The sequence below is a fragment of the Rhipicephalus microplus genome, chromosome X (assembly GCF_043290135.1).
Source record: "Rhipicephalus microplus isolate Deutch F79 chromosome X, USDA_Rmic, whole genome shotgun sequence".
NCBI lineage: Eukaryota > Metazoa > Arthropoda > Arachnida > Ixodida > Ixodidae > Rhipicephalus > Rhipicephalus microplus.
The window spans coordinates 3,447,676-3,469,491 of NC_134710.1; the positions used below are offsets into that span (position 1 = coordinate 3,447,676).

The 21,816-nt window shown below is 46.5% G+C and overlaps 1 protein-coding gene and 1 long non-coding RNA gene across 2 annotated transcripts in view; one reads left to right on the top strand and one right to left on the bottom strand.

Moving 5' to 3' along the window:
• The window catches only part of LOC142777362 (uncharacterized), a 50,290-nt gene that overhangs the window by 23,389 nt on the left and 5,085 nt on the right, over positions 1 to 21,816 (top strand). The gene's annotated exons all lie outside the window — the stretch shown is intronic.
• LOC119175621 (beta-1,3-galactosyltransferase 5) lies at positions 5,057 to 19,593 on the bottom strand. The gene is made up of 3 exons (XM_037426523.2): positions 19,544 to 19,593; positions 17,997 to 18,070; positions 5,057 to 6,783 (listed from the first exon to the last, which is right to left on the bottom strand). The coding sequence occupies exon 3, from the start codon at positions 6,774 to 6,776 to the stop codon at positions 5,781 to 5,783; it is 996 nt and encodes a 331-aa protein (XP_037282420.1). The 5' UTR covers positions 6,777 to 6,783; positions 17,997 to 18,070; positions 19,544 to 19,593; the 3' UTR covers positions 5,057 to 5,780.

The window sequence follows — 21,816 nt, forward strand, 5'->3', positions numbered from 1 at the left end:
AAGCACCAAGCACAGATGATGTACCTTTCTTCCAGCAACCCCGAGAATTGGTAGCGATGCATCCAGCCTTTCTCGCGATTTGTGAACGTTCTGCTTTCCCAGGAGTTCCAGCTAACCACCTTTATTTTGAGCTTTTCAACTATTTTTGAAAACAACAAGCTGTTACAATAGGATGATGCGGTATTATACACTTTCCCTGTATTTGTACCCAATACGTGTCCCCAAGGTTGCCTGCATCTGCGCCATGGGTGGCTTGTGCTGGCGTCATTGCTTTCTCAATAAACGAGCCTAGCCAAGTCATCGAAAACACCACTACGCATGGGCGCAGCCGTACCAAGTAGCAGTGCGTGTCATTTTCGAGACAAAATATAGGTATAAAAACTACATACTTCACAAGATCTCAATCCCATAGGTCTCAAACGGAGTGTATATTGCATACTACTAATGCAGCCCTATAGGTACATTTTTATAAAGTACAGTCGTACCCTGCTACAACGAAACTGACAGGGCGCAGAAAAAATTTCGTTGAAGCAAAAATTTCGTTGTAGTGAAAACGAAAAAATTATAGTTGATCTGGGCTAGTAAAACTAAAACGTTTATTCTGAAAATTCAAAAAATGTCCGCTGCTTCCTATTCTTTCTCAGCAATGTTGCGACGCGATTGTCACCCATGCATAGCGACGCCATGGTGAAAAGCACACTGAAACAACGCCTAAAGCCGCCTTCGTGAACAAATCAAACAGTTGCATGAACACGTTAGTGGTTTGTGGACGTTCGGACCAGCAGCTGTCCGCCGTCAAAAGTATCTGACAACGCCGAGATGGAGGCAGGGTATCATGGAACGGCGACTTTTGCATTATTCTATGCCATTCTTATCATCAATCACCCGCGGTTAGCAGATTTTGTTGATAATGCGGACGAACAGCCACTCTGATTAGTTACCACACGGGCCAAGCGCGAACATTATGATAAGCATTGGAATTGGAAAGGCATCGTTCTGCAGTTGCACCCAGCAGCTGCATGACGGAAACCATGAACTGAGCGACTGAGCTTCAGCTTCGGATCGTCTGCGGCTCAAGGCAAGCCAGTGGCAAAAACAGGGCAGTCTCATTGCAGTTGCTATCAAGCAACGGCGACACTCATGCCTGTTGAACAGCGGCAGTACAGTCGAGCCCAACTATATCGAACCCGTTTATATCAAATTATCCCGTATATCGAACAATTCCTAAACACGGTAAGTTTACATTGAGAATATATAGCAAAATTTACTGTTTTATCGAACGAAAATAGCAACGACAACTGATATATCAAACTCCATGTGCCTCAAAAGTGCCCCAGCAAGTTGGCTTTCCCTCGCGGTGGCGGCGAAAACTGCTGGCGCCACCCTAGAAAAAGTTGGTTAGACCCGGTTGTGCGCGGGCGAACACCCCCCTCCAAGAAATGATCCTGGCCCGCTCACAGCGCTTACAGCCAATCAGAGGCCGTCGTGCTTTCTCCGAGGCGCGGAGGCGGTAGAAGTGAGCGCCATTTTTTCTTTCTTTATGCTTGTGTGCCTGCTGCTGCCGATTCAGCGTGGTCTGTGGTGTTGCCTGTTGGTGCTCTGTGAACTGTGTTGGCGCGCTGTCATTATGGCTTGCACAAAGAGGCAAAATTTGCCATTCGCCAATAAACTCGAAATCATCAATCGGGTTGAGCGCGGTGAAAAGAAGTCCAACGTCGCCGCCGCGTACAAAATTCCAAGGTGCACCTTGAGTACTATCCTTAAGAACAAGGCAGACACCAGGGCCAAGTCGGACAAAAGGCCAGGTGCCCGTGGTGCCCGACGTGTGCGCGCTGCTGTGTACGAAGATGTTGAAGCCGCCGTTTACAAGTGGTTTGTGGACGTTCGGTCGCGAAACATCCCGGTGTCCGGCCCTATGATCGAGCAGAAAGCCAAAGACCTTGCTTTTCTGCTTGGCAGGAATGATTTCCAAGGTGGTTCAGGCTGGCTTCAGCAGTTCAAAGAACGGCACGACATCGTTGGCAAAGCTGTTACAGGTGAAAGCAGAGCGGCGGACCTGGGCAGCGTAGAAAATGACTCGAGAAAAACTGGCGAGATATCGCAGCAAGATATAGAGCCCAAGATATCTCCAATGCAGATGAAACCGCTCTATTTTGGCAAATGTTGCCAAACAAGACACTTACCTGTCGTGGCGACAAGACAAGCGGCGGCAAGGCAAACAAAGCTCGTGTGTCCGTGCTGTTGGCAGCTAATTTAGACGGATCGAAAAAGCTCCGACCTCTGGTTATCGGGAAAAGCATGGCACCGCGATGTTTTCGAAATGCGCTGTCGCTTCCAGTTACCTACCGAGCAAACTCAAAAGCGTGGATGACCGGGGAGCTTTTCAGCAGATGGCTATCGTCGTGGAATGATGATTTGGTAGGCGAAAATAGCAAAGTGTGCCTGCTCGTGGACAATTGTTCATCGCACCACTGCAGTACGACCTTCAGCAACATCGAACTGCGTTTTTTGTCCCCGAACACTACGTTTGTACTGCAACCACTGGATCAAGGTGTTATACGCGTAATGAAAGCCGGCTATCGGAAGCGCCTGGTGGAGAGGCTGCTGCAGAACCTTCGTGTCGGCAGGGAGCTTAAGATAGACTTGCTCGGAGCTATTTCTATGTTGAGTAGATCGTGGGCAGTTGTCAAGAAGGAGACGATCCAGAACTGCTTTAGGCATGCCGGCTTCCGCATGCCTGGTGATGACACCCCAAATGCTGACAGCACTGAAGACACCGCAGGTGTTTCCACCGAAGTTTGGAACGAGCTGGCAGAGTTCCCGGGTGCTATCGACGGATCGACATCCGACGGGTTCGTCAGTGCAGACAATGATGTCCCCATCATGGGCTAATTACAGGACGAGGATTACATTGCAGATGTCCTGCTGACTACGAGCCAAAGCAACAGTAATATGGAAATCGACGACGGCCCATTGCCTACATCCTCTGAAGTGATTAGTGCACTTGCGTTGGTCCGGCGCTATTGCTTGAATGTGGAAGGTTGCGGCCTCAGATGCTCCCACTCGTTGGACAACGTAGAGGCGTGCGTGCTGTCGCAGGCAACAAAGTCGTTGACACAGAAAAAAAATCCGGGACTATTTTGCTCCACAGTAGGGCACGCAAGTGAGCCACCATATTAATAAAGTACTTTTCTTCTAGTTTGTTATGTGCCTTTGTGTGAAAACCTATACCGAGCCTATATCAAATTATGCCATATATCGAAGTAATCAATGTTTTTTGGCGAGTTCAATATACCCGGGTTCAACTGTATAGCGGCGGTTTTTGGTGGTGCCAACGCGTGTTTTAGACTTCGTTGATGCATTTTCAGGCTCTGAAAATGCATCGAACTGTTAAAGATTGAGTTTACTACATAAAAGTAAGTGCCTGAGCCTGGAATTGCATCGTAAAATTTTGTTGAACTGGGACGATCGAAGAAAAAGTGTTTGTTGTGGCGACTATATTTATGCATTGACTTCTATTGACTGCTGACAGGGAATCGTGACTTTTTTGTTGTAGCGGAAATTTCGTTGAAGCGGCGTTCGTTGTAGCAGAGTTCGACTAATATATTTTCATTTGAAAGTAACCAACAATATTTCGAAATATTAAAAAAAACATTGTCGACCACGAACAGCAATCAAAGTCATGCCACCAGGTACATCGTACTGTTCGTATTTGTCACCAGCTAAATTGTGGCGACTTGCAGTGAAGAAATAAAAATGTAAATCCACCTCTTACGAAAAAAACAGGGTTGGTTTTACTCAATGCGATGGACAATCTTATGATCAGTGAAGTCGCCTTATTTTATGTTCTGGGCAGTTCTCGGTTCCTTTCATCCCTTAATTGCTTTGGATCTGCTCGTCCTGCCCTAACTTTCACCAAACTGCTTTGGGCGAGTAGAACTCAACCTAGCGGAATACGTGCTCCCCTCCAGCGTTCAGACAGAGAAGCGCGCATTTACGGCTTACATTGCATGTCATCTGCCAGATGGCAGCATTTTCTCGAGGATTTATTTTTCTCCAGTGGCAGGAGCGCAATTTTTGTAGGGAAGGATGGTGTGCGGTGGTGGCGGCACATGCATAGTTGGCCCGTGAAAAAATGCTATCCAGAAGTGAAGACAGCGATGACAGTAAATTGCGTAGCTGTTCCGGTAACGATGAAAGCAGCCTGAACACAAACATTGGGAGTGCCCACCAGTGAAGCCGCCTTGCATTATTTCGAGTTTTGAAATTTTCCACACAGCCCCGAAGTTTCACGAATAAAATACCCCAAGGGTGCTTAGCCTACAGAAGTGAAGAAAGATGTGGCATTTGTAACTGTTTGGTTTACAAGGTTTTTAAATTCTATTAGCCGCAGGTAGCTGGTTTCTCATGTTGTGTTCAAAAATAAACTTTATTTCATTGATTTGACTAAGTACGCGGGGAAAATATTTTTTTTTGAACATATACTAGCTGCTTTTTTCAATAAAATCATATTTGAAATCGGCAATAAAAGAAATAGGCACTTTTTGACTGGAAATTTAAAAAAAATGAGCACTTGAGGGGTTTAGCTACTGCGTTGACATCCTCGGTCCCTGGGTACCCAAATGGGTACCATGGTCTTTAAGGCTACAGATCACCACAGTTCAATATCCGCGTGTCCAAATTTGTCTCGGCACAATAAGGATGAGTTGCCTTCACGAAGCCCTGAGAAGTGGCGCTGTGTGTCTATTCATATTCGCAAAACGAGCGAATCAAAATAACTAAGTACTGCATGAGCGCTCCTCGTGATAAGTGAAAGCTTTTGTTCTTTTCAGTTGAAGTGTGAACAACAATGCCTTTAGTACATTCCTTTAACTGTGGGCACTCTGTAGATCATATTGAAAGCCATTTCGGTCTAATATTTTTGTTTCACTTAATCTTAGAGACTTCAAAAGATCAGGAGTACGCAAATGGGTACCATCCCATTTTGAGACAGCCATTAAATTTTTTGGATACACAATTTTTGTGCACTTGTTTTTAAGGGCAAGGAGTCAAATAATACAGTTTTGCAAGAGCATTTTTTATTGGTGCATCCTTGGGATTGAGGAGGGTAAAAAAAGAACAAAAATTAGCCTATCGCTGTGCCTATGCACTTGTGATCCTTGACTTAAAGTGATTATTGAAAGAAACAGTAGGAGCAACGCACACTTGGTACTCTAAACTTACACCATCAAAGATGGCAAGAGCATGTGTTACTGATCCTTCTATCAGCATTTATAGTGTAGACAAGGAGTAACTCATTGTGACGCATCTCATTCTTAACACATGCGCCCTTGGTGCTATCCTATTTCACTGCTTCCACCTATGAGCGAATTTGCATTTGTCCCTGTATTCTTCCTTGTGGATGCCTTTTTTTTTTTTTGCGACGTTATACTTTCAAATCCCTGTGTCTCTTCTCATACACGAGGAATTCAAAAACGTTTTTGAGTAATAGATTAGCGAAAAAATGAGCTCCCATACTGGGGTATTTCGATTACTAAGAAAGATGTTACAAGGCCCCTATAATATACTCTATGTTGAAAGACATTGTATGTACAATGCTATATGCATGATGAAGTCAGATGTGACCGCATGTTGGCCATACACTCGTGTCCATTCTAGCAGTTGCAATAAAGAGTTTGTATCACAGCATCAGACACTGGATGAGACATGCCATGTGCCAGCTCAAACGCACAAAATACTCAGTGGAAGTGTTCGCGTGCAAGTCCCATTTGGCACAGAGGTCAGCCTTTATTACTGAGCGAACCATCCATGTTCTTTCTTGTACGTTCCCAGAGGCGGTACACGAGCTCTGTATCTAGGTCGGGGTGACCAAGAGGCGGCGGGCCACCATCGCGCAGCCAGGCACGGGCATCACGAGCGTCGCGTGCCAGCCGCGGCCCGAGGTCAACGTGCTCAATGCCCAGGCGCTGCGCCAGGATGCCGGTAACAAGCACATCATCAACCCAGAAATAGGGCACATCGGCCGAGGCACGGTACAAGTCCCGCACCACATCAGGTGACATAAATATAGCCCAGCCAGAGCAGTAGGGCGGGTAGCGGTGTGGCCGGTACTCGCGGAAGCTGACACGCCACTTGCTGCGCTGGCTGCGCTTGACGTAAGGCCGCCGGATGAGGCCGCACATGAGGAGCCGGGACGGTGCATGGGACCCTAGTTGTGCGCTCACCTGAAACAGGTCTATGAAGACGTCATCATCTGTTTTGAGCACATAGTGTGCCTGGCTGCAGTGAGTCGCCACCCACTTGAGCCCCATGACGTGCTTGTACGTCAGGTTGTGGTAGCTGTCGACAAAGTTGCCCATTACCAGGTCACCGTGCGCGGCGCTCTCGGCGCGCAATGCACCCTCCAGGCCGGCTGCCTGGCCCACGAGGAAGACGAGCACCATGGCGCGCGCAGTTGCAGCGGCCAGGGCACTGGCGTTGCCCCACGTCTCGCGAATGGCGCGCCGCCGGCCGAAGTGCGCCGGCGCAGAGTGCACGAACACGGCCAGGAACAGGTCGCGCTGTCTGTGGCAACGACTGCTGTCCAGCACAAAGACAAAGTCGCGCCGGTCCACCAGCCGGCCCGGCTCGTCCGACACATTGCCTGCCACTCCATTGCTGGACTCCAGCGGCGGCGACGGCGGCGATGACGACCAGCGAGACCACACTGCCAGCGATGCCAGCAGCAGCAGCACCAGGCCAGAGCGCCGCTCGCGAACCATGCGCTGAGTCAGCATGTTGCTCCTGGAAAAGTTTCATCCCTCTCAGAAATCCTCCACGACAGCAGCTCATCAAGTTCGCACAGCTGACACCAGTATAACAAATTGTGAAATAGCAGTCGACCACTGCAATGATCAACTCGGATTGACTGATGGATGCCAGTCAGTGGCACACATGAATTCAACGGTTGGCATTTGCACATCTGTATGGCAATGCAATCACAGCGACAGTCAGGCAAGAAAGAAGAAAGACTGTGGAGAACGAATTCCTAATCTTCTTTAGTTTCTGCCATGCCTGCAGTTCATGCACATAGTAAACTAATTTACCTCAATATTAGGAGCTTTGATGCATCTACACATCCACAGAAAAAAAAAAACATTTCGCCAGTTCCTCTCCGTGAAACCTGTAAAACAAACTGAAAGTAAGAAAAAACTGAAAAAAAAAAAACCGACAGTCACTTCATTGGCAATAATAAAAGGATTGTCAATGCTTATGCCACAAATTTCGATATCAATATCTGTGATGTCATTTTTATCTTTAGATGTGCAAGAAAATAACTGGTCTCTTGTAGCACGCACTTCATCACGAAAAGTGCAGAAGGCTTCAAAAATTCCTTCCTGTCGCCAAGCTTTCGAAATTCTTTTATCTTGACTTTCAGATGTATAAGGTTTCGAACCATCCACGAGTACTCCCTGTTAATATGCTTTTTTTTAGAAGAACGCGCGCATTTTCACAATGAATGACCATGTCTCTGAGCTTTCACCACAGCTCATTGAAGTCATTTGTTTTATTAAAGGGGAAGAAATAAGCATTCCATGCAACAAATGACTCCATCATCATCCACATTGTCACGAGTAAAGAGGCGGCATAAACGACGATGACGACGAAGCAGGAGGAGAACCACGCGGAACAGGCATGAGTGCACGCATGGAGTAACACTCAGTATGATACGCGTGACAAAAGGCGTAATGCAAGACAACAGTACAATGAGCTGGCATTGCTTGCAGGGTTATGGTAGAAGAAGGTTGCATCAGTACTCATACTCTGTCAACGGTGCAGTGAGCGATTGGTTTCAAAGGCTGTGACGCTGGACCTCCGTGGCTGAGCAGTTGACTTCGACAACGCTCAGATGAGGTTCTTCGGAGGCGCTGCAGCATCTTTCAGCTGTTCTGGACTTGCCCACCACAGTTCAAACGTCAGCCAGAAGCAATCCCTAGGACGACGCTACGTCATGACTTTGAGCCAGCCTCGTATTAGCCCTTACTGACGAAAATGCCGTGCCACGTCACTGCCAGCGGAGGGGAGAAGGCTTATGGAAGTGTGGCTGACCGTGATGCATTGGAGAAACGAGTGAAGAGGATTGTCAACTCTCAACAGCAACATTGGCTGTGGACCCAACGCAACGGAAGTTGGCCTTGCAGCAATCTACGGGTCCAACAAAAGATGTTCGATTCGAGCCAGGCTGCAACGGTGAGGCCTAAGTGGCCAGACTATAGGGAATAAAAGAAGTGTACATTTAAGGGCGTGTTTTCTTTGTTAGACACAATATTAACGAGATCTAACAGACAATCTTGCCAAGGAAAGTATAGAGGATGTTCTTGAAAATAATTGTAATGTAAATGTCTAATGTGAACATTAACATTAAAATTACTTCTAAGGACATCGCCTATACTTTCCTTGGCTTAACATTACAATTACTTCTAAGAACATCACCTATACTTTCTTTGGCATGATTGTCTGTTATATCTCGGACTGTAGCGAGAAAGTCTAGCTAGATGTAGCAAAAACTGTATATATATTGTTTGCTCTACATCTTCGGAGATTTTGTTGGCTGCGTTTCTAAGTTTTTTCACTGTTGTTTGTTTAGTGAGTGTTAAGTCTTGCTGCTAGTTTTCTCTTGGTCATTATTAAATCATGTTTGCTGTGCCACCCAGCGTCCTCTCAATCTATTTCCACAAGCACCCCCACCAATATTCCTGACAAAACAAATGGTGAGCCTGTGCCAGGATCAAAAGATCCCACTATCATTTCTGTTCCTGCCCAGTCACTCATACTCGTTGAGTGCAGAGATTGATTGCAGAGTGTATTCACAGCAAGGTCAGTTTCATGTTACATAGTACTATTCTAGAAATCTGGTGCAAAATTATAGTGATGCCTATATAAAGGCTAGCATTTTTGTTTAGCTGACACATGAAAGGCACACACAACAGATAACAGGCAGGGCTAACGCAATGATATTCTTGTGCTATTTCTGAGTTATCTCATCACTATATATTTTTTCCAACATTACTTTCTTCTCAGCGATCGTGAGATCATTGCATTATTCAGTTTAATTATTTCCCTTAACCACACACTCTATATCACACTGCTGTGTGGCAGAACCCACTGCATACTGATAGTAGCCAATTACTAGCATTACTCAGCTTTATTTATCTAATTTAGATGTCTATCCAAAGCAATTACCTTATATAGCACTCAACCTTGATGCAGTAATGAGAACAACTAGCCACTCACATTAAGATGCGGGAAACCATGCAGTGTTGCATATACATAGGTTATGCCTTCCATGGGACCATAGCCCATTTTATCCTGTTTGTCACTGGAGCAACACCCTCCTGGTTTGACTTCACTTCTGTGATGTTCATAAGCAGAGAGTTTTCCTACTATTCCCGGAGGGGGCTATATATATCTACTGCTCCATATATATATATATATATATATATATATATATATATATATATATATATATATACATATATATATATGTGAGATCTAACAGAAAGTAATGCCAAGGAATGTACAGGGGAAGTTATTACGAACCAATGGAATGTAAATAAGAAGAAAGAAAAGTGGATGAAAAAATAACCAGCCGTGGGCAGGAATCGAACCTACGACCTTCGAATAACGCGTTCGATGCTCTAACCATTGAGCTACCACAGCGGCCTTCCCTCCATCCACTTTTTTTGGGTTTATATGTGAATTTAGAAGTAGGAGTGACAGTCAGCGCCATCTATAAGCCAAACGACGAGTGTGAAAACACTCTTATGCGCATGTTTGGCGTCACGTAGCATGTGAACTTATTATGAGCGGGCAGCTGATTAATTGTCCCTCTTATACAACCTAAACACACCAAGTCTGCCATTACGAGACCCTCGTTCAATGAAAATAAGGGAAAGAAGTGTATACCTAAGGGCTCGTTTTTCCGTGTTTTAACACAATATTAATGAGATCTAACAGACAGTAATGCCAAGGAATGCACAGGGGAACTCGTAAGTTATCGGCTTGAGATTCCTTTGTAAAAGTATCGATAATCACACGTTTATATCGACCAGTATTTTTTACTTGCCTTTGAATATATTGAACACCGTATGAGCTCGAAGGTGCGCTTCGGCACTCGCTGCACCCTGCGATATCCATGGTCCATGGTAGTGCAGGCTACGCAGGCGAGCGCAAGTTAGAAAATGCGCTTTGGCACTCGCAGTGCCCGGCGGCGTCTGTGTGGCACCACGCCTCCGCCAAGACCCGATTGATTGATGATTGATGTGGGGGGTTTAATGTCCCAAAACCACCGTATGATTATGAGAGACGCCGTAGTGGAGGGCTCCGGAAATTTCCACCACCTGGGGTTCTTTAGCGTGCACCCAAATCTGAGCACACGGGCCTACAACATTTCCGCCTCCAACGGAAATGCAGCTGCCGCAGTTGGGATTTGATCCCGCGACCTGCGAGTCAGCAGCCGAGTACCTTAGCCACTAGATCACCGCGGCGGGGCGCGCCAAGACCCGAAACGCTCGGAAAAAAAAAAATTAAGGGTGAGAGGGTTCAGACAGCACAATCTCCAACTTGGGGAACGGCTTTTTTTTTTTTTTTTTTTAAGACGATAGTCTTTCTTGGGCACCTTCGACGCAAAAACTTTGGTCTGTCTGTACACTTGTCTGTTTGTCCACTCTTAACGGCACCGGGTATTTGAAACGGCTGACCCCATCCACAGTGCCCACCAATGTAGCTCAAGGTTTAGCGTTCATACTTCTGCGATTGTCAATTAATAAGCAATTATCGCACAAGACTGGGGCACCATAACACGTATATATTCCGCATGTGCATCTTTTACTAGAAAAGGCACACCACGCCTCTGCCAAGACCCGATTGATTGACGATTGATGTGTGGGGTTTAATGTCCCAAAACCACCATATGATTATGAGAGACGCCGTAGTGGAGGGCTCCGGATATTTAGACCACCTGGGGTTCTTTTAAAGTGCACCCGAATCTGAGCACACGGGCCTACAACATTTCCACCTCCAACGGAAATGCAGCCGCCGTAGTTGGGATTTGATCCCGCGACCTGCGAGTCAGTAGCCGAGTACCTTAGCCACTAGACCACCGCGGCGGGGCGCGCCAAGACCCGAAACGCTCGGAAAAAAAAAATTAAGGGTGAGAGGGTTCAGACAGCACAATCTCCAACTTGGGGAACGGCTTTTTTTTTTTTTTTTAAGACGATAGTCTTTCTTGGGGACCTTCGACGCAAAAATTTTGGTCTGTCTGTCTGTACACTTGTCTGTTTGTCCACTCTTATGTTTGTCCACTCTTAACGGCACCGGGTATTTGAAACGGCTGACCCCATCCACAGCGCCCACCAATGTTGCTCAAGGTTTAGCGTTCATACTTGTGCGATTGTCAAATAATAAGCAATTATTGCACAAGACTGGGGCAACATAACACGTATATATTCCGCATGTGCATCTTTTACTAGAAAAGGCACACATAAGTAATTTTAAGGAACGTAGCGCTTCTCACGCTGCACTGACCATGCAATGCTTGCACAAAAAGGTGAGTGTTTCCAACGCTTTGCTAAGACGTGATGGTGGTGGCACCTGTCCGTCGCTTTGCATTCTACACCTTATCACCTCTGAGACGGGCGTGCACACCAGTCTCAGAGCCACGTGCTTCGTTTTCCAAGAACACTGCCAGGTGGCGCTCATGTCTCACGTGTGACGTGACTTGATGCGCTCGTTCGCCTCTGCTGCACGCTCGAGGCACTCTAACGCAGCGCCTCCAGAATACCATACACCGATTTTCTTGCGCAGAACATCAAATAAATTAGTTTCGACGACATTTGCAGATTACATGCACATACAGGACCAATTTTTTTTTTTCATCGTTTCTCTTTCTCTTTCATGCTTTCTCCGCGTACCCGTCAACAGGAACGAAGGAGCCAACGTCCTCCTCCTTTCACCTTTTATTTTACTTTTTTGTTGCTGTTTTGAGAGTTTTGATCAGCCAACCACAGCTCGCGCCTTTTGCTGTTGCTCTCGTAGGTGGCCATCGCCTCGCAAGCGATGTGTTGCTTTCGTACGTGCGTTACCTACATACCAACACTTGTGCAGCATTTCTCTTTTGCATGCGTGGTGCGCAGAGCTGCTGCGACTCCTTGAATTGTCGACTATTTGTGTAGCTATTGCCAGCGCCAAGAAGCGCAAGACCCTTGACATTGTGAAGAAATTGAAGGCTATTCAGCGTGTTGAGGCGGGTGAGAAATGTTCGACCGTCGCGGAAGACTTCGGGATACCACAGAGCACTCCGAGTACTTTGTTGAAGAACAAAACCAATATCAAAGCAAAGGCGAAGGAGCAGCGAACTTCAGAAGCCTGTCGTGTGCGCTCCTGCCCAAGGCAATGTAGAAAAGGCAATCTATGTTTTTAGAAGTGCACGCGAAAAAAATTCCGGTGGATGGCCCGATGCAGATCGCCAAGGTCAAATGGTTTGCCGCTGCTCTTGGTGGAACAACTTCACTGACAACACTGGGTGGCTTCACCAATTTAAGCAGCACTACGACATCGTTAGCAAAACCATTTCTGGTGAAAGCAAAGCTGTCAGCAGCTAGGACATCCAGCAGTATATGACAGAGGAGTGGCTGGAAATCTCCGCTAAGTTTCCTCCCGCGAAGATCTTCAACTCCTGGCGACACGTGAAGACGGACACAGTGGTCAAATGCTTCCGCAAGCAGGCTTTAAGATGGCGGAACTTGCGGAAACCGGTGAAGATGGTGACGACGAGCGCATAGACAATGCATTTCGCGAGTTGTCATCCCGCTTCCCGGCAGTAGTTCTACACGAAGTGTCTGCGGACGATTTCATGGAAGCAAACTGCAATGTCCAGGCTGTTGCGAGTCTTGCTGACGAGGACATAGTAGCTGCGATTGCAGGGACTCTTGGATGCCCAGGCCTACAGTTCATATGACGAGGAGGATCGTCTGGACGAGGTGCTGGCTACAAGCGTGTACTCCGCTGTTGAAGTGACGGCAGCGTTCAGCGTCATTCGCCGTTGTATCGGCCACATGAAGGGAACCAGGCTGTCGCACCTGGACAGCCTTGATAAGATCGAGACTAGGATCTTCAACATTTCAAATACGAAGCAGGCCACGATAAGCGATTTTTTTCATGCAAATCAATCATTCTGTTGCGGCGTGTGTGTGGAATTAGTTGTCATTCTTGAATGCGCCTGTTTTAGGTGATGTTCCGCTACAGGTAAGCTATCGGGGCCTGTATTTCTTTATATCGAATTTTTCATATATCGAACTAATTTGCGATTCCCTTCGAGTTCGATATATCTGTGTTCAACTGTGATTTTTGTATGAAGGACCTTATGCAGCCTTTCCAGGTAGGAGAGGACATTGGAATGCTTCTCACGAACTATGAAAAGACATGCCAAAGAATGAAACTTTCTAAAGCGTCGTGGGCACAGTGCCTGTTGACCGTTTTGCAGAGTCAAGTAGCAGACGCGAGGGGGAGGCTTAGGGCAGAAGAGTGCCAGGAGGCTTAGGGCAGAAGAGTGCCAGTACTATGATGTTGTAAAATCGAGTCTCCTTAAGAGGTACCGCTTGTCTCCAGAGGCGATTCGCCAGAGTTTCCGGATAGTCACCAAGTTGATCGACGAGTCTTACGTTGAGTACGGGTATGTCTTGAAGCTCAACTTCGTGGAATGGTTTAAGAGCGTGTAGGTTTAAAGAGACATGACGAAGGTTGTCGAATGCCTTTGCCTGGAGCAGTTTTACAACAAGATTCCCGACGCAATGTTTTTGTAAATTCTTGACAGGACAGTGGCTGCGGATCCTTGTCCATCACGTTAATGCCACCACAGCGGAGAAGCTATTATGAATGTGCTACGGGTTGTGCAGTGCTCTTCCCCTTCCTCAACCTGACACTGAGTGCGTCCGTCAAAGACACTGAGTGCGTCCGTGAAAGCCAATGAGTGTGTCCGTCATGGACACTGTGCACGTCCCTAAGACGCATTGGATCAGCCTTGACCATGTAGGTATGCCCTACTCTTCAAGCGTCTTGGCGTCTAAAAAAGGCCGGCGCATCAGGCGTCTAAGCTCTTCCTCATCCACATGTTTTGTACATATGTTGTAAATTAAACATTTTATTTTCTTGTGGCTGCCCTTTGCCTTGCCACTGCCTGAATGCTCCCTGCCCGGTGTTGGACCTTGTGACGCGCTACCCAAAAGATTGTGGGGCCTCTCCTAACAGTAGAGAGCTTCTGGCCATATATGCAGCTATACGACATTTCTGCCACTATGTAGAAGGTCGAGAATTTTTCCTGCTTGCAGATCACAAGCCGCTAACTTACGCATTGCACGCGATCAACTCAGATACTGGTGCACATGTGGCACGAGAGCTCCGCCAAATGTCTTACATTGCAGAATCCACAACGAATACATGCCATGCCAGTGGGAAGGACAATGCAGCGGCCGATGCTCTTTCGTGCAGCTCCGTGAACACTATCAGCCTACCAAGCGGCATATGCAGCTATACGACATTTCCGCCACTACGTAGAAAGTCGAGAATTGTTTGTGCTCGCGGATCACAAGCCGTTGACTTATGCATTGCACGCGATCAACTCAGGTACTTGTGCACATGTGGCCCGAAAACTCCGGCAAATGTCTTACATCGCAGAATCCAGAATAGATACATGCCATGCCAGTGGGAAGGACAATGCAGCGGCCGATGCTCTTTCATGCAGCCCAGTGAACGCCTTCAGCCTACCAAGCGGCATTGAATTCACCACACTAACGACGGCTCAACACAGCGATCCAGTGTTGAAGCACTTACTGAAGACCACAACCAGCCTTGAAGCTGGAATGGCTGGATGTACCAACAAGACCTGTATGTTGTGACATGTCCACTGGTAGGGCCAGGCTGTTCGTGCCCACGGGTCTTCACCATAACATTTATGAATCGCTGAACGGCCTCTCGAATCAGGGAATCGGAGCCACTCAGCGGCTCTACACAGCTCGGTACGTGTGGCCTGGAATAAACCCGGACATCCGACGTTGCACTCTTGAGTGCCTATCCTGTCAGCGCTTCAAAGTGCAGCACCATTCTGTGACCCCCCCTAGGCTTTTTTTCCCCCGAGCCAGATACTCAATTTTCCCATGTGCATTTGGACATTTAGGAACCATTGCCTTATTGTCAAGGTCAAAACTACTTGATAACTTGCGTCGACCGCTTCACGCGATGGCCGGAGGCCGTCCCCATCCCAGATATCACTGCTACGGCTGCCCCGCTATCATCTGCCACTGGGTAGTGCAATTCGGTGTTTCATCGACTATGACAACTGATCGTGGAATGCAATTAGAGTCTGCCTGCCTAATCGGGAACATCACACGGAATCCGGCACATCCTAACAATGGCCAACCATCTCATCAGCAATGCTATGGTGGAAAGGTTCCATCGCCAAATGAAAACTAGCCTACAGTAACTTCAAGTCACAGTTGAGTTGAGGCTCTACCTCTGGTTTGCTTGGGAATTAGGTCGGGTCTGAAAGCGGCCGTTGGCTGCTGCTCGGTTGAACTCGTATACGGCACAACACTTCACCTTCCGGGGGAGTTTCTTGCCGACAGTAAAAATGCAAACGCCCAGGCCAACAGAGAGTATGCTCCGTGACTGCAGTACATTATGAGCACGCTGTGCCCTGTTCCTCCGTGTCTGCCAGCACCACAGCTCGTCCACGTCCCCAGTGATCTCTCCACCTGTTCTCACGTGTTTGTGAAGCACGAGGCTCTACAGCGTCCACTCCAGCCCCTTTGTGATGGGCCGTTCAAGGTGGGTAAAATGAGGAGAAAAGCATATCACGATCGACAGAGGTGGCCACCATGACGTGGTTTCACTTGAACGCATAAAAACATCACACAGGGACAGTAACAGTGAAGTGCATTCCCCATCTTGATTTCCAAAGCCAGAAAGGCTACCAGAATACCAGACTGAACCAGCCCAACCATTCGTCGAAAGGTTCATGCGCAATGGATAATGCACAACACTTCCGGAGCCAATGAACTCATGAACCACAACGTGGTGTTGACCCATTTACTAAGGGGGGAGTTTTGTAGCACCTTTTCTGCGAAGAATGCCAACAACGCAAGCACAAAGAATCATGTGACTTTTCTTCATGCACTTCAAAAGAAATAAAAGTTCAGTTGTTGTTTGGGACACATATGGATTATCTCGCTTGCGCAACCTGCTCGCCCAGCTCGACCTAGCAGTGCGTTCCAGCAAGTCGAACCCCTTTATGAAACACACTGATGTAAGACAAATAGGTTTCAGAGGCACCAGTGCACCTACTTTGAAATAGGTGTTGATAAGAAAATGTACACGAGGTATGCCCTGCTTTTAAGAGACATCTCATATGAAAGACAAGAATTGCCCCCTGCAGTGGTGGAAGTGACTTTTTACTTTTTCGAGCATACTTTGGACTCAGGAGCAGGAAAAATAGTGCTTTGGAGCAATGATAAAATGCTAGTTTAAAACAGCTATTATGCTAAAAAATGCAGCATTTTGTAAATATTATTATTTCTTATGAAATATATTTAACAGACAGCAATCAATGCAAGTTTTATGAAATGAACACTACAATATTGTCAAAAATGTGCTGTGAAATTAGCTACAATACAGATACTAGTATTCATGGCCGAAATCAAATCAAACTGCGCCACATTTCAGGAGTAATCAAAGTCCCACATAACTGTTGCCAAATAATTACTAGATGATCGGTACGAGATGAAAGCAATTCTGCTCATGTTCGCCACACAAGCCTGCATGTCTAGCCGAGAAAAAAAAACTGCCAAATGAGCGATATGCTTGGCATGCCAGTTCTTGTCGCACAAATGAGATCAGAGGCGACAATGCTGTACACTAGTGCACACCAGTGGCACACTCACATAATAGTACACAGATTCTTTCCAGTTTTCGTAGGACTTACGAGTCTGTCAAATAGCAAGAATTCATTGTTCTTATTGTCTCAATGTACTTCAAAGCAGGTTTAGAGAAATTAGTAACAAAAACTACTGTTTGGAGCAGCATGGAGCAGGATTTCTCTTTTGGGGCAGTTTGGAGCAATTGGAGCAACACTTCTATCACTGTCCCCGGTGCATGTCTCTTATAAAGGCACATGTCTCAACTGTACTACTACGGCTATCTCCTACACTTTCCATGGCATCCTATCCTTGTGTGTTAGTTCAGTTCTCATAAATAAAATATAGGTGCTCTATAAGTGTTTCAGGGCCCTGTTATCTATCAACATACCATGGGGTCACAGCGTGTGGTAGTACAAACATTTTGTTCAGCAAGATCTGACCATTAACTTATTTTATCTTTGCAATATGCACCTCCCTTTGACTGTATGACCACAAAACAATAGTACTTTGCTTTCCCTACCCAAGTATGATTTCAAGCTTTCTAAAACAAGGAGTGATCTTGCAATTATGATTCGATTCAATAAAACAATGCAGCACATGAACGAAGAAGCAAGTCATGGCAGGCAAGCCTCCGACCCACAGCATTGGAATGCGCCTCTCAGCCCACCGGTTTGCTGTACTAAACGAGAGGTCACAACTTCATTATATTCACTAATGAATTTTGTATTGTTTTCCTGTGTGGCCTTTGTTATCAGGAGTGTGCAAACAGAATAACCTTGAGCTGAATTTAGTACTACAAAAATAATTGCACAGTGAAATGGGACAGGCAAAAAAAACTTACAGAAATTCATGTTTCTGCATGATTTTGATCTTCTTTATCACCTTCTGTGCTGAATATTTTGCATGCATTTTGAAAGTATTTTTGGCTAAATCATTTTGATGCAGCAAAGATAAGGCATTGAAAATGCCAAAACAAGGGGTTTCCGAATTTTTTTTTTTTTTCAGGGCGACCCCTATTTAATAAGGTACACTGGCAAGATGACTTACCTTCCTTCACTGCTTCGGCGCAAGCTATCTTCTCCAGACTCGTCTTTGAACAGGCATGGTACAGTCAAGACAACCTATAAAATGACAACAAAAAGGTGTATCGCACCATGCCTTTCTTCATCCATTTTTATTCAACAACTAGGCGACATCATCAGCTTTATACAGAAAATACAGTAGCTTTAAGAAATACAGTAGCAGCTTTAAGAACAGCTGTACTCAAGGTGTCCATAGTGGACACCACAGTGGCGTCAGATGTGACAGCAAACAACAGAGAAAAAACTACAGTTTCCTTATGTCTGTGCATAGCCTCCTTTATTTTCTGTGCCCGCACAGTCAGTCCGCTGAGCCCGTTCGGCCGCCTCCCGCATCCTCCTCTCTTTTTGCGTCTGCTGTCCGCCAGGGGCGCTCGCATCCCAGAATCGAGTCGGCGCATTCAGCCGCGGCGACGCATCTCCAGGAAACCTTTGCTCGTGTCGCATACGTTTGCAACACCAATTACTTACGACCAAAACGGTACGTAGTACTTTCAGCAAGTATAATTGTAACTGTTGCTTCATTGTGTTGCGTGAGCAGATGACACGTGGCATTAACTGAGTGCGTATAAACAAACAACGTCGTTTGTACCCCGCGTTTGCACGGCCGTTGTCAAGCGCGGCTATCATTTCTCGCGCTTCTTTCTGGCAATACTTTTCCGCGCACCTATCTTTGCAGCGTAGTACTTTCAGCAAGTATAATATTTAACTGTTGCTTCATTGTGTTGCGTGAACAGATGACACGCGGCAATAAGTGAGTGCGTGTAAACAAACAACGTCGTTTGCACCTCATGTTTGCAGGGCAGGTTTCATGCTTTGCTATCATTTTTCGCGCTTCTTTCTCGCGAGCCTTTTCCGCGCACCTATCAGCGAATTTCACTAAGTAATCAGGAATGTTAGTTTACGGTTTCTCTCGTTTCTGTCTCGTGCAGCGGCCTACGCACACAAGTCTCCGTGGTTCATTCGGCTGTGATGACCCGCGTCAGGTGCGATGGCGTACTGTTGCGTGCCCGGTTGCAAGTCTTCAAGCAAAAAGAAGGAAGTAGGAATTTCATTCCACGAAATTCCAAGCGACGAGGAGTTGCGGCAAAAGTGGATAAAAGTCATTTCACGAGACAATTGGACGCCGAACACCACTTCCTGCTACTCAACCGTGTGCAGTCGTCATTTCGCTGCTTCTGATTTTAAGCAAGGATGTAAAACACGAAGGCTTATGAAAGGTGTGGTGCCTAGCGTATTCGAAGAATATCCGCGCTACTTGCAGTCTTTGACAAAAGCCCCGAGAAGTAATGCGGCGATCAGAAAAAGAGCCAGTGTGTCAGAATGTCCCACAGCAACGAAAAGGCGAGCCGTGCGTCGTAGCAAGTCCGACTACCCTCCGTGGAATGGTGATGATATCCCTACCAATGGCGACAGGCGCGATATGTCACCACCGGCATGCAGTATCACCTGTGAGGACGGCATCCCTGCTACGAGGCAACAAAGCGGTCGAGCTGTACAAGTATCAGTACTTACATTTGTCCCTTCCGTCGAGCGAATGAAGTGGCGACGGAAAGAGCGTGACCTCAAAGCACAGATTCGCCGCCTGAGAGAGACTGTAGACAAATATAAGCAAGAACTTGAAAAGCTCAAAGAAGATTGTTACGTTCTTGCCTTTCGTCATATCCGCGAAAAGGCAAACGAAAAGGACGTACAAGCATTAATACGCAATAAACAAGTTTCTCTACCGTTTCCTTGAAGGTATGGTGTTCTGTTCAATGTGCAATCTTGCGTACTTATTCTTTCTCTCTTGCATATGTTCTCTCCTAAATATTTAAGTGGCACACGGGAGTGGTATCACACTTTTGTTTTTTAAGCTTGCCGCGCTTACAAACGCGCAACGAAGGACCCACCCGTCAGTGCCGGCGGTAGCACCGGAGTCAGTGAACAGGCTCTGCCGGTTCTGGGAAGGCAGCGCCGCCTGGTGGTGGTTGCGGGAACTCAGCCTGACGGTCGGCTCCCTTTGATCCCGCCGGCAAAGCGCAGGCACAGAAAATAAAGGAGGCTATGGTCTGTGTCAGCAAGCTTGACTTCTACATGAAAGCACTTGGTGACAGCACTACATCACAGAAAATCCTAACGAAGGACGAGGTCTCGAGAGAAATCTGAATGATGAGCAGAATGTGCTGGATGACAAAATACATAGCTAAACGATCAATCCCCTTGTGCTCTTGCCTTATTGAAGAAGTCTCAAGACATATTTTCTCCTCGGAAACCTTGCTTCTGATGCAACCGGCTGTCTCGGCCCCCATCAAAACGACAGCACAAGAGAACGAAAAAGGCGGATTCACGGTGTGCTTGTAGTACAATATAAGTAGTCGCCTTTTTTTCTTGATTGGCAACAAAGTTCATAGTTGTGAATAGCGCATGAAAAACACATGCAACACAGATGAATAAAACTACACAGACGCGGGGCGCCAGACTCGCAACTAATTTTTATTCACGTCGACAAACAGATATATACAAGCACGTGGTCCGAAAAACATGTGACACAGCACGAAAGGTTTGTTCTAAATTTCTATTCAAATAAGATACCTCCTTTTGTTTCAAGGCGATAGATGAAACGCTGATCCATGAGTTAGTGTTAGAAATGTGCAAAGCCTCTATTATTTCCAGAGTTGTCCGATCGTTACATCCAGTGATGATTTTTTCAAATTGAGGGACACACCTACACTCCCTACAGTGCGCATCTACATGTGATAGGGCATCAGTGAGAACATTGGCCTCATGTTTAGGTACTTTATGAAAAAGTACTTAAAATTGTACTTTATGAAAACTGTAGAGACTGACACTATCCCAAATGTATTCCCCTAAGAAGACTCCAAGACGAAATAGAGGTTCTTTTTTTACACTATAGATCATATTGCTGGGCGTAACATGACGTCACTTAGCTAGTCCCATAAAGCCAACATCTCCACCTGAGACACTTCTATTTCCTCTCCTCCTAAGACTTCTCCGCGCTGGTACATTATTTAACGAACTTTGCTTTCCTTTTGCAGCAAAGTTTTATGTGGCTAGGGCTTTCTGTCTGTCCACCAAAAACCCTCCAGTGACGCAAACCTCACAGGTTGCTGTATGCATACGCCTAAGACGACTCAAACATGAAAGCCATACTCGAAACTTATATTGTGCTTATTACGATAGCAAATATATGGCCATTCGCGACTAGTCTTTACTGTTGCTGTCATGTTTCGTGCAATGTCCAATTCAAGACCAAATAACACACTCCTTCTACCCCCCCCCCCCCCCCCGCAACAGATGTTTTACACATGGGTAAAAGTGTGCGACCGGGAAAACCGACATCGCTGAAGCAGAGATTGAAAAAGCCGACCTGTCTCCGTTGTACAGAGGGTGCATGAGATAACATCATCTCACGTGCCAGGCCTGCCATCGATTGCTACGCAAGCAGAGGGGAACGCATCGCCCATCTTGATGAAGCATGACTGAACGCAAGAAGGAAGGGGTGTTGTAGCCCTAGAGCAACAACTTTCGTCTTTAAAGACGCACGTGCTATCTAGACAAGCATTACAGCCTGCTTGTACACCATTCTACGTGTTGTACTCTCAACGCAAACAGACTGTGCGAAAAGTGCTTCACTTCTTGGAGCTGCTGTGTAGGAGTATGCACTGAGCCTTGATCGCAACACTGCCGCCCTATCGTCGCGCCGTTTTGGAGGTCCATTCGTATGCACCGTTCGCGCTGTACGTGCATCAGCGTGCAACAAGTGTTCCAGAGCTGTCTAGTCACCC